Raw genomic sequence first — 11,054 nt, 5'->3', positions numbered from 1 at the left:
ACACAACGTTACATGTTACACATTGATCTTTTTTCGGTTTATAAAATGACAAAGGTGAATCATAACCATTAAATACTGATCTAAATACATTGTACTTAACAAGTGGTACATTATTTTTGGAACAATAATCACTGCAGATAAACGATAAATCACACTGATATTTAACTCACTCGACAGATAATTTCTCATAGTATCACGACAATAATGGGATGCCATTCGAGGAAACACCTCAATATGAGTCTTAATGTGACGAACTTGCTCAGCGGATGTTGTATTCGGAGCTGGTCTTCCTTTGCGATGGTCACAGCCAGCATAAACACCACTGACTCCACGATACTTCAGTGCAGTTTCAACTATTTGAAAACTAAATGCAAATGTAGCACAAAAATATTTTTGGCACACCCTTACACGTTCATTAGAGCCAGTCAGTAAATAATAATAACGACTATGTTTTCTCTTTTTTTTTTCTCTCATTGCGACTTCTTTCTGTCAATGTTTTTCTCTTCGAGTAAAGAGCAAATAAAAATTTTTTGTGTTGTTGAATCAGTAAGATTCCAATATTCTTGGCAAATGATTATTTGTCTTTCTCAAGATATGTTAATGCTTCCTTTAAACCTACAGTTGTCGCAATTAACAATACGTGGTGACTTAGCTCTTACTGTTACCTCTTTTCTGTTTACATATTCTTTGTCAGTAACAACTTCATCTTATTTTTTTTCCCATAATTCTGATTTGGCCACTAGCCTGCGTTTTCTTTCTCTTTGTGATGAACCGTCTATGCTGTAAACTACAGGAGAAAGTACTTGACGATTTTCTGTATCATGTGTTGACGAAGCTGAACTACTATTATTTTGGTCAGACGGGAGGTAGTCACTTTCAGAGTCGGCAAATGGCTCGTCGACACTACATTCTGATAATCGTCTTCTATGGAAAGGCCCCGGCTCTGTGGCAAACGGCTCGTCGACCTACACTCTAATAATATTCTTTTATGGGAAGGCCCTGCCACTGTATCCAAACAGACGTCGTCTTGATTCTCATCTTTTAGATCTGTAACAAAATTCATGCTATAGTTTTTAACATTCGTCACATCTATCCAATACAAAATATTCATAATCCAACTACCTACTATTTCTTGCCATCTGAACTATTCGCTTTCCTCGGTTGTTCATTTTATTTTTATATTTCGAACACTACACGCCGGTTTAACAATTACGTATGTAACAGCTTACGGCGATATACAACACTGGACTGGACCAAAATGAAAAGGCAAATTCCTATGAGCACAGATTGCTATTTAAACCACTCCCACCCTTAATTGCTACCTTTGCGCAGACGCGTGCAACACGTACTATACGCTGACGAGCCTCCAAGATTGTGGACAAATATTATATCTTTGGGCATACAATAAGCGTCGTTTCGTTTTGAATTTTGTGAGCGGCACAAATATTGCATTGGATATGCAAGATTTGTGCACTAAGCACAAATTGCTTCAAATATTTAATGCTACTTCAGTAACTAGTAAACCGTTCTATGAGGACATACCATATTTGAGCACAATAAAGATTTCATCTCGATCGGCACAGACCTGTACATATCTCATTTATAATAAAAATGGACATACAATATTTGTCCTCTTCTTCGTCTTGATGTGCCTATCCGTTACGAATGTTAGCGATCATCATGGCAATCTTTATCTTATCTGTAGCAGCGCTTAAAAGCTGCACAGGTGTTGTATTGAACCAGATTCTGAGGTTTCTTTAACCAAGATTCTTCTTCTTCCTGGACCTCGTTTTCCAAATATTTTTCCTTGCAGAATGGCTTGAAGGAGACCATATCTGGATTCATGTCGCATAATATATCCGAAGAACTGTAACTTTCGAGATTTGATGGTGGTCAGTACCTCTCGGTTCTTATTCATTCTTATGAGGACCTCCTCATTTGTGACTCGGTCAGTCCACGGGATCTTAAGCATTCTCCGATATAGCCACATCTCAAATGCATCCAGTTTTCTGCACATATCTTCGTTCAAGGTCCACGATTCAACACCATAAAAAAAATAGAGAAGACGTAGCATCGCAGCATTCTTACTTTTGTATCAAGAGAGAGGTTGTGACTCTTGAAGAAGGCCCCGATCCAATTAAGGTGGATCTAGCTTTTCCGATGTGTGCTCTAATCTCCTGGTTGTTGGTCCATTCTTCATTTATTATGGTGCCGAGGTAGTTGTAGTGCGTCACTCTTTCTACAGGGAATTGGTTGACGTAGAGTTGACCTTCTGTTATCCTTTTCTTGCTAATTATCATAAGCTTTGTCTTCTTAACATTTACATCGAGTCCATATTGTTGACTATAATACGTGATTTTGCTCATAAGAACTTGTAGGTCTTCTCTCCTCTTATTTTGTCCTCTTAGCCATCGATATTTTCTGTTTCAATCGACAGTCTTCATAGAAACTTACTATAAAAGGGTTACCAACCCACTAGTTATCACTATATTACAGTTCTTCTACATTTGTCATCTCTTTCTCAATTTTATTTTTCATAATTTCCATAGAGACTTGTGAGTGAATTTATGACGCTTTAAGTTTTCATAAATTTCTCTATATTTTTCTATATGAAACTTCATTTTTCTCCTCTTATTCATTATTTTAGTACCAATCATCTGTAGTTCTTCGTAATTATAATAAGAAATAACACAATCATCGGTTAAAAATTAATTTATTAAAATCAGTGTAATTTTGCGTTAAAAAGTTGAACTGCGCTTATAATTAATAAAACCTACACAAAAAGAACCAAAAAAGTGCCAACTACATTAATTTTTAAATTTATTTTGCTACAATTCAATGAAAGTTTGATAATCATAAACAGTTTTGCTTTTTATTGCAAGTTTTATTCTTGATCTCCAACAGGTGCAGATAGACTTCGCAATGCCATCTGTAATGCTCCTTCTTTTGTCTTATTTCCTCCTATAAAGCCGGTTGCATGACAAAATATGCAATCTTTTATGCCTGATATACTGCTGAGTTGGTCATCGCGAACGCCTCGCCAATCTTTATGTAGAAAAACTCTAAAATGGAAAAAGTCTAATGATTGAATGGTGTATAAACCTTCACTAGGTCTAACTAATATCCGAAGCTTAACTAATAAAACATTACGTTCAAATTTTAAAAGGTATTTTAAGAATTCCACTGTGTAAATTGTATGAACTTATCCGAAAGTAGATCTTATAGGTAAAGCCCGAGACTGATTTCCTGGTTTTAGTTAAAGAAAAAGAGAGCAACGCCACTGGTTTGACATGGCTAGTGTCAGTTGTGTGAGTTTTTAAAGCATGCGTCGGTAGATAGTGTGAATAATATACATATTATCACTTGTCAAACCAGTTTTGTTGCAAACTGACTTTTTTTCACTTAATCTTTGATACCTTGCGTCTTTAACAGCTGACAACCATAATTTTCGACCATTTTTTCTCAGACAACCTTATGTTAATTTGATATAAAAACATGCATATACGTCATGAGATGCGTATTTTATTTAAAAAATTAATGAGCGAAATATAATTTTTGTTCAAACATTAATTACTATTAATTGAATTAAAAGAGAGGGATTTTAAAACCATGAATATCAGGCAGTGGCGAAAGAAAATATCCGACAGGGCAGAATGGAAGAACATTGTTAAACAGGCCAAGACTCACAAAGGGTTGTAGCGCCATTAGAAGAAGAAGAATTGAATTAAAAATATTTGCGGCCCTTTTTGACTATAGTATTTTTCATATAAAAATGCGTGCACGTCACAATTTATATAAAGTGACGTCACTTATATTTAAAATTTCCCGAACGTCAACCTTGGAGTTCAAATTTTCCTAACACAGCTAATAATACGAAACCCATACGGAACTGCTCGATCTTTCATAGGCGTCAACATGGTATAATAATCAGAAAAATGTAATCATCATTATATTGGAAATTTTAGAATTATATTTATTAAATAACCAAAAACATTTGTTATTATTAATAATATAAATTTTATGGCATAACTCTTTATGTCTAATATTCCACAAAATACTAATTTTAATTAAATAGATATGTTAGACCATCCAAACCAAATAGGTATGGTTTGAAGATATACTCTATTGCTGACGGTAAAATGTTTTATACGACAAAAATGTAGGTATATGTCGGAAAACAGCCAATAGGGCCCTATGAGCCGGATACTTCTAATATTTCTTTAGTACCGAGATTATGTCAACCGATATGGGGATCCAAACGTAATGTAACGATGGATAATTTTTTTACAAGCACTGTTTTAGCGGATAAACTTCGGAACGATTATGGAATCACTACAATTGGAACTCTTAGGAAAAACAAACCTCAAGTTCCAGCTGAAATGAAAATGAATAGGACTAAAAAATCTAATATGTTTGCATTTCAAGACAAAACAACTTTAGTTTCATACATTCCAAGAAAAAATAAAAATGTATTTGTTCTTTCCACATTGCACCGTGATAATGAAATTGACATGAAGATTGAAGACCGGCAAACCAGATATAATTTGTGATTATAACAAGACGAAAGAAGGTGTGGACACGGTCGACAAATTGAGTGCAGCTTATAACTGTGCATGAATCACAAAACGTTGGCCGATGGTGATTTTCTATGGATTGTTAAAATAGCTGGTATTAACTCATTTGTTATATTTGACAGTAATTTAACAGAAAAAAAATAGATAGAAGTGATTACTATTTCCCCAATCAGGAATTACTCTCCAGGTAGAAGCAGCAGTAAGTTTGGAGCCAACACTAAGTTACCGCTACTATTTTGAGTTTCAATGCATCCAAAATGACGCATACCTTAATGTTTTGTTATCATAAGGCATACAAAAATATGGGTACAATTCATTCTCACTATAAAAATTCCACATTTATAGTAAATATATTCTTGATGAACAGTTGTACCTATAGAACTCGTGAAAATATAACTCAAAAATGTAGTTTTGAACATTATAATAATTATAATAAACAAAAAATAATTCAACCTAATTGCACAGTATTCAAGTAAATTATGGAATACGGAAAATTACTTAAAATAACGAGTTACGATATTAATATCACATTTAAATTAAACACAAAGTTTAAAAACAAAACGGTTTTCTTCCAACATTTTTAACAAAGTGACAAAAGGTTCAGAAACTAAGTCTTGCTTGTCTTGGAATCACAGGGGCTATGAGGGGCACACCAACGGCAGCTATGGAGGCCCTACTGGACCTCCCTCCTTTGCACATCAATATAACAGGGAGGCGATCATAGGATATTATAGACTGTGATTAAGAAATATAAAGCAAAATCATAAATGAAATGAGGGATACTGAAATCTAAAGTTCTTTTCTAAATTGACATTTTCCCACAAGAGGGTCTAAAAAGACTGCAGACTTCCGAAAAAAAAAATTAAATAAACAATGTAATTGATGATTAATTTGGAAAAATCCAATTTTTGTTAGGCAACAAGGACCATGGCACAGGGCTTACTTGCAAAACAATATGGCTTTAAAACACAGTAAATTCAAACAAATTTGTTGAATTTTCTTATCTATAAGTAAATATTAGTATGGCATTTAGAGATAATCAATTTATTATTTTTTTCTTAACCCTAATGAGAATTGTGTTAATTTACCGGCATATAAAACTATCAGGTTGAATGGGTATAGCTTGTACTCTCCACGAATCTCCAGCATCATGAAAAATGACAAATTTAATTTGTTCGGAAATCCCCAAATCTTCTTCTAAAGCCAGGAGATGATCTTTCCATGGACATCTTTCGTTTAGTAAAACTATCTGTCCGCTTTCATGTATTTCTTTTCTGTTTTGTATAGATTTTTTTACAATCTCTCTAGCTGGCCACCAAACAGTTGCACTCTAAAAAATTACAAGAATTTATAACTAACAAACTTACAGAAGGTTTAAATGTCAAACACTTTTTGTATCATTTGGTGCCCGTTGGTTTGTTTAAGTTCGTAATTCGCCTCTGATTTTCTCACCAAAAACATCCTTCATAAATAGATTGTGGTAGCGTTTCTGACATATCTCATCATATTGTTAAAACTGAAGTGTCTACAGATCAAAGTCATTCAATTTTCAGAAATGATTAGATCATTGATTATAGCACTATAGTGGCATGCAGTTCTTGGCCTACACTCCTTGATAAGACTCTTTTACAGGAGAAATTTCAAGACAAATCCTTCACCTAGTGAAATTTTACAATAAGACAGCTCATTTACTGTGATTTCTTATGTTTTATTGTGCTGTATTTGCAAATGTGACATAAATTACTGAATTTACTGAATAAATTACATGAAATAACAAGTTGTATTTGAAAGAGATAATAATATAAATAATATTTTAAAGGGTAAAATGAATATACGGTATGAAATAAAAGAAATATGTTTGTTTTACAACTTATATATTTGATAACTACAAATTAACTGACACTTAAAAATTTAGTTCAATTAACAAAGTTAGAAAAGTTATTATTAAAAAAACAAAATTGAATATCTGCCGAATATCACAATGGAAATACCGTGTAGAAATAAAAATAATTATGTTGCAGTAGTTAATAAGAAATTTTAAGATATTTAGGATGAAGATATTTGAGTATTCTCAAGAATAGCACAATCTACCTTACTTATAAGATTTTTTATGACTACTATTAATTTATTTTCTGAAGTACAGGCCATTACTTTGTTTATATATTTGTATAATAACCTGTGGAACATTATTAATGAAGATTTTTTATTAACATTGCTTCTGCTACTGCAACTACGTTGAGAACAAGAGACCTTATTATGCACTATCACAATATAATATTACAGTTTTTTAAAAGTATTATAAAACTAAAAATATTCAAAAAAACAACAAATGTAAACAATCATACACAATCTGTCAAAACGATCATAACAATATGGCTGAAGTGAGGTCATTTTTAGTCATGTGGTGCCCTTTCCATAGATTCTAACTTGATGGGTCAAGAAGGGTAATTTTAACCAGTGTTGACATAGTTATACAACATAAATATGTTTTCTAATGAAAAATAAAAATTTTGGACATAATCACCTTAAAATTAACTTCTTGCGCATGGCCGCCATATTGTTTTGAAATATTAAAAATCTTGATTATTTTAAACAACTTTACGCATTTTTTCATAATTTAACAGTAAAAATTAGTGATATTTAATATGTTTTAGTTATGTTTTTTTTTATTAAGACATGTATATATACTTTTCTTTGCTTTTTATGTAAATTTTTTTTTGGTTCATAATACTTTTTTGTTATTTTTTCTGAATTTTTTGATTATTTGGGCACTTTTACTAGTTTACAGCAAAGAAAACATTAAAATTTGAGGTTTTTTCACTTTTTCAGCTAAGTCCACAAAAAATTAGGCATTTTTGAGGCGTTCCAGCTTACTAAATAATTACCAATATTTCTTTTAGATATTGATTCATTTTATGTGTTTATCTATAAAAAATGCATTAATATGTTAACTTACATCTATAACTCTTTCATTAAATTCTGTCCCTGCTAACTCCATAGCTTTATAGAAAGTTTCATCACTAGGAATTGGATTTGGAGAATTCCATTCTGGATTTAACCTGTGTATTCTTGCACTTAAATGTGTATTTATTCTGTATTTTGGTTTACCTTCAGTAAACATTGGAACTCCATTGTCTATGGCATCCAATTCTTCCACAAATCCCTCATAAATAAAAACAAAAATAGATCTTAAGCATTCAGTATTTGCAGATATTTTTTGCTTTTTTAAAATCTCGTCTAATACTTCAAAACCAAAATGAGCATACACTAAACCAGCAGAACTTAACCTAAAATTAAGATTATGAATTAATATATTCATCCAACATGAAACATCAAATCAAATGTGACATCAACGAGAACCAGTGCTAATTTTTTATTATAAACATACTACAAACATTAATACCCTATTATAATATAAAATAGGTATCAAACTATATTAAATGTTGTGATGTGGCAGTTAAGAAGTATTATTAGTTGCATAAAACTAGGAATGAATTTACAAATAATCTAATTACTATTTTAATGGGAATATTCCATATATACAAAATTTAGAGAAGTTCTGTAAATATGTTCTCTGCGAATTTTTTCTTCAAAAGTAACAATGTTAATAATTCTTCTAAAAGTACTTATATAGATTCCATAATATTTTCCAATTATAGTTCTAGGGATTCCAAATATTTGCTCATATCTCGATTTGTCTGGTAACAGTAGGATGGGATCTGTGGACGTCTTTGAGATACATATAATCTTTGTTTTATTTTTGAAGTCATCAAATAATACATTAGTTGCTTCAATAAATGCTATAAGTGCATTACAGTTCTGTCTTCGAAAGATTCTTTTCAAATCTTGCAATTTTCGTCTTATTAACTCATCCTTTGAAGGAAAATCATTTATAAATGTTTGTATAATGCCTTTGGGCAGTGCCACTGAAGATCAACAAATGAGGCAAATTCACTTATTCTTGATTATAACAAACAAAAATTCTTCCCCTCAATGACATTATGTATGTTAGTATTTGAGTTTGTTCATTATGCTATTTATATATTAGTTTAAGGAAATATTGAAACTCATGAAACATCATGTCTTGGGATATGTGGATGGCCTGGTCATCTTAGTCCATGACAAATTTAATGGCTTAGAGATATAATGCAACATACATTCACTGAAGTTACATAATGGACTTCAAATGCAACACTTAACATCCAAAATTCAAAATTTAGAGGGATTGGATCCTTCAAGCCTAAATCTGGTTAGTGAAATAAAGTACTATGGGTTAACATTAGACTTTAAGCTTACTTGAAATCAGCAGAATAAATAACCAAGAGAGTGGTAAGTACATTAATAATTGCAGTCAGAAGAAATAAACAACTACTGCCTGAGGAGTACACTAATAGCAGTTATAAAGGCCCAACTGGTCAGCTCCTACACATTGTTACAAAGAGAGGGAATGAGGAATGGAATATTATAGACTGTGAGAAAACCTGAACAACATAATAGTTTGATCAGGATGTAGTAACATCATAAATGGTATCAGATACCAAATAGATGTTGACTTCTAACCATATAGTACCCAGATACAGTCCTAAAGTATCTTTTTAAGTGGACATAATGCCCAAGGGAGAGATGGGGCACAGGATACACAACCCAAGCTGCAGGATACAGAAGGGTCCAAAACTGCAGGAGGGTCAAGTATAAGAATATTCAGTGGTGGTGAAAACATCTGTGAAACATTTTTATTCCACTAGGAGAATATACTTCTGTTTTCCAGGCAGGTCACACTAGTAATGGCTCCAGGTTACCAGATAATACACAGCAATGAAAGAGCCGATCAACTTATCAGAAGAGGATCAGTTACAAAATGCTTGGATCTAATGCTGGGATATGAATGTCACAAATCACTATCCATCACTGGAAAAAGGCTTGGATCCAAACACAGCAGAACTCTTACTGATAAAAAACAAAATCTATATTGGACAGACACATGCTAATAGGCCTATGTATTAGAAAATACACTGCTCAGAGTCATAATGGCTTTCTTACTGAATGTGTTCCAGTTAAGAAGCACCAGCAGAGTACCTGAAACAGTCAACCATATATTTCTTGAGTTGAGGCATTAAATCACAGGCAGCAAATACTTATTGGAGACTATAAAACAAGCAACTCCAAAAACATATGGTACCCATCCAACATGGAAGATGTACAATAAGCTAATTGTACAAGAAACCCTGCAAGAAGAAACTGCACATTGCCTACATTTGGGGCAACTTCAAGATTTTAATAAGCACCTATGATTATAAAAAATTTGCTGTTTAATAAAACAATAGTTTGCAGAAAACATATTTACAATGACCTATAATGCAATTTGCACATTTACCCTACAATAAAACTTACTTTATGGATTTGTTTTTTATAAGATCTGGACGTACAGTACTTATAGTTTCTTCAAAACCTCTTTGATGATGATCGTATCTGTGTTTTTTGGGATTATATTCTCCTCCTACATCTACTACAATGTCACATTCATCTAAAATCTAAATGAATTTATGTATTTAAATTACTGTAAATTCACAATTTACCTTCGGATCCCTCGTTCTTACAATCTCTGCTTCCGCATATTCAGGTAACTGTTTTAACATATAACAGGCTAAAGCTTCATCACAATGAAAAACGCCACTATGAGTACCTATTCTTTTAAGAATACGAGGAGTTTTAGCGCCTGTAGCCATGGTCGAAAATCTATAAAACGTTATTTAATAAATACGTATTAAAAACTAATACCATAGGTTACCCGTTCCACACATGGGACGCAATACTTGAAGATATTCGAATAACTTTATCAAATTTGGCGCTAAGAGCCATGAAATTTATTTTAACACATTAGATTAGTCCTTAACCACACTTTTTTTTGTTGGACTTGACATTGACAATTAACAAAGAACAGAGCAAAGGGAAGAGCAGAGACACAGAATAATAAAACAATTGTTATTTATTCTGTGGCAAAGATATTATCAAATAATATGGTCACAGAATAAATTGTTTCGCTATCTTCAGCTTGCACTTTCGGTAAACTCAACCGATATTATTGTTGTTTGTTGAGTTTATATGAAATAGATATTAAAGTAGATTTAAATATTTTTCAATTATTTTGGATTTTTCAAATGTTTGGAAAGGTTTTTAAAATCCCCGCTCATTGTAACGTCAGATTTAGGTCCAATCGGTCCAATAAGTAAGAATGCAACCAAGGCAACCAAAATATAGCAGCAAATGTCGACCATGGAACATAATATTTGGGTTTGACAGTGTTGCCATGTTTTTATAATGTATTATGTTGCATGCTTCGAATAAAAGGCAGAAAGCTTTTAAAAAGCACATTTTGATTACATTAGTTTATGATTTCGGCAAGTTTTTATTTTATATAAGATAAGAATGAGTCAGTATTTTTTCTTTCGAGTTTAATTGCAGTTAATTATTAGAGATTTT

The 11,054-nt window shown here is 32.3% G+C and overlaps 1 protein-coding gene across 1 annotated transcript; it reads right to left on the bottom strand.

Moving 5' to 3' along the window:
- Positions 1 to 2,696: 2,696 nt before the first annotated feature.
- LOC140441893 (MYG1 protein) lies at positions 2,697 to 10,519 on the bottom strand. The gene is made up of 6 exons (XM_072532869.1): positions 10,363 to 10,519; positions 10,151 to 10,310; positions 9,966 to 10,105; positions 7,531 to 7,861; positions 5,663 to 5,904; positions 2,697 to 3,062 (listed from the first exon to the last, which is right to left on the bottom strand). Exons 1-6 carry the CDS (start codon positions 10,431 to 10,433, stop codon positions 2,885 to 2,887), a joined length of 1,122 nt encoding a protein of 373 aa, XP_072388970.1. The 5' UTR covers positions 10,434 to 10,519; the 3' UTR covers positions 2,697 to 2,884.
- Between the last annotated feature and the right edge of the window lie 535 nt (positions 10,520 to 11,054).

The sequence above is a fragment of the Diabrotica undecimpunctata genome, chromosome 5, assembly GCF_040954645.1.
Source record: "Diabrotica undecimpunctata isolate CICGRU chromosome 5, icDiaUnde3, whole genome shotgun sequence".
Taxonomy (NCBI): Eukaryota; Metazoa; Arthropoda; class Insecta; order Coleoptera; family Chrysomelidae; genus Diabrotica; species Diabrotica undecimpunctata.
This window is presented reverse-complemented; position numbering and strand designations above follow the sequence as displayed.

Bases quoted from the DNA above. Each gene is read 5' to 3' on its own strand.
- LOC140441893 (XM_072532869.1), bottom strand. From the start codon at position 10,433: ATGGCTCTTAGCGCCAAATTTGATAAAGTTATTCGAATATCTTCAAGT. The intron at 10,311-10,362 runs GTAACCTATGGT...AACGTTTTATAG, and splicing joins GCGTCCCATGTGTGGAACGG to ATTTTCGACCATGGCTACAG. The intron at 5,905-7,530 runs GTAAGTTAACAT...GTAATTTTTTAG, and splicing joins TTAATGAAAGAGTTATAGAT to AGTGCAACTGTTTGGTGGCC.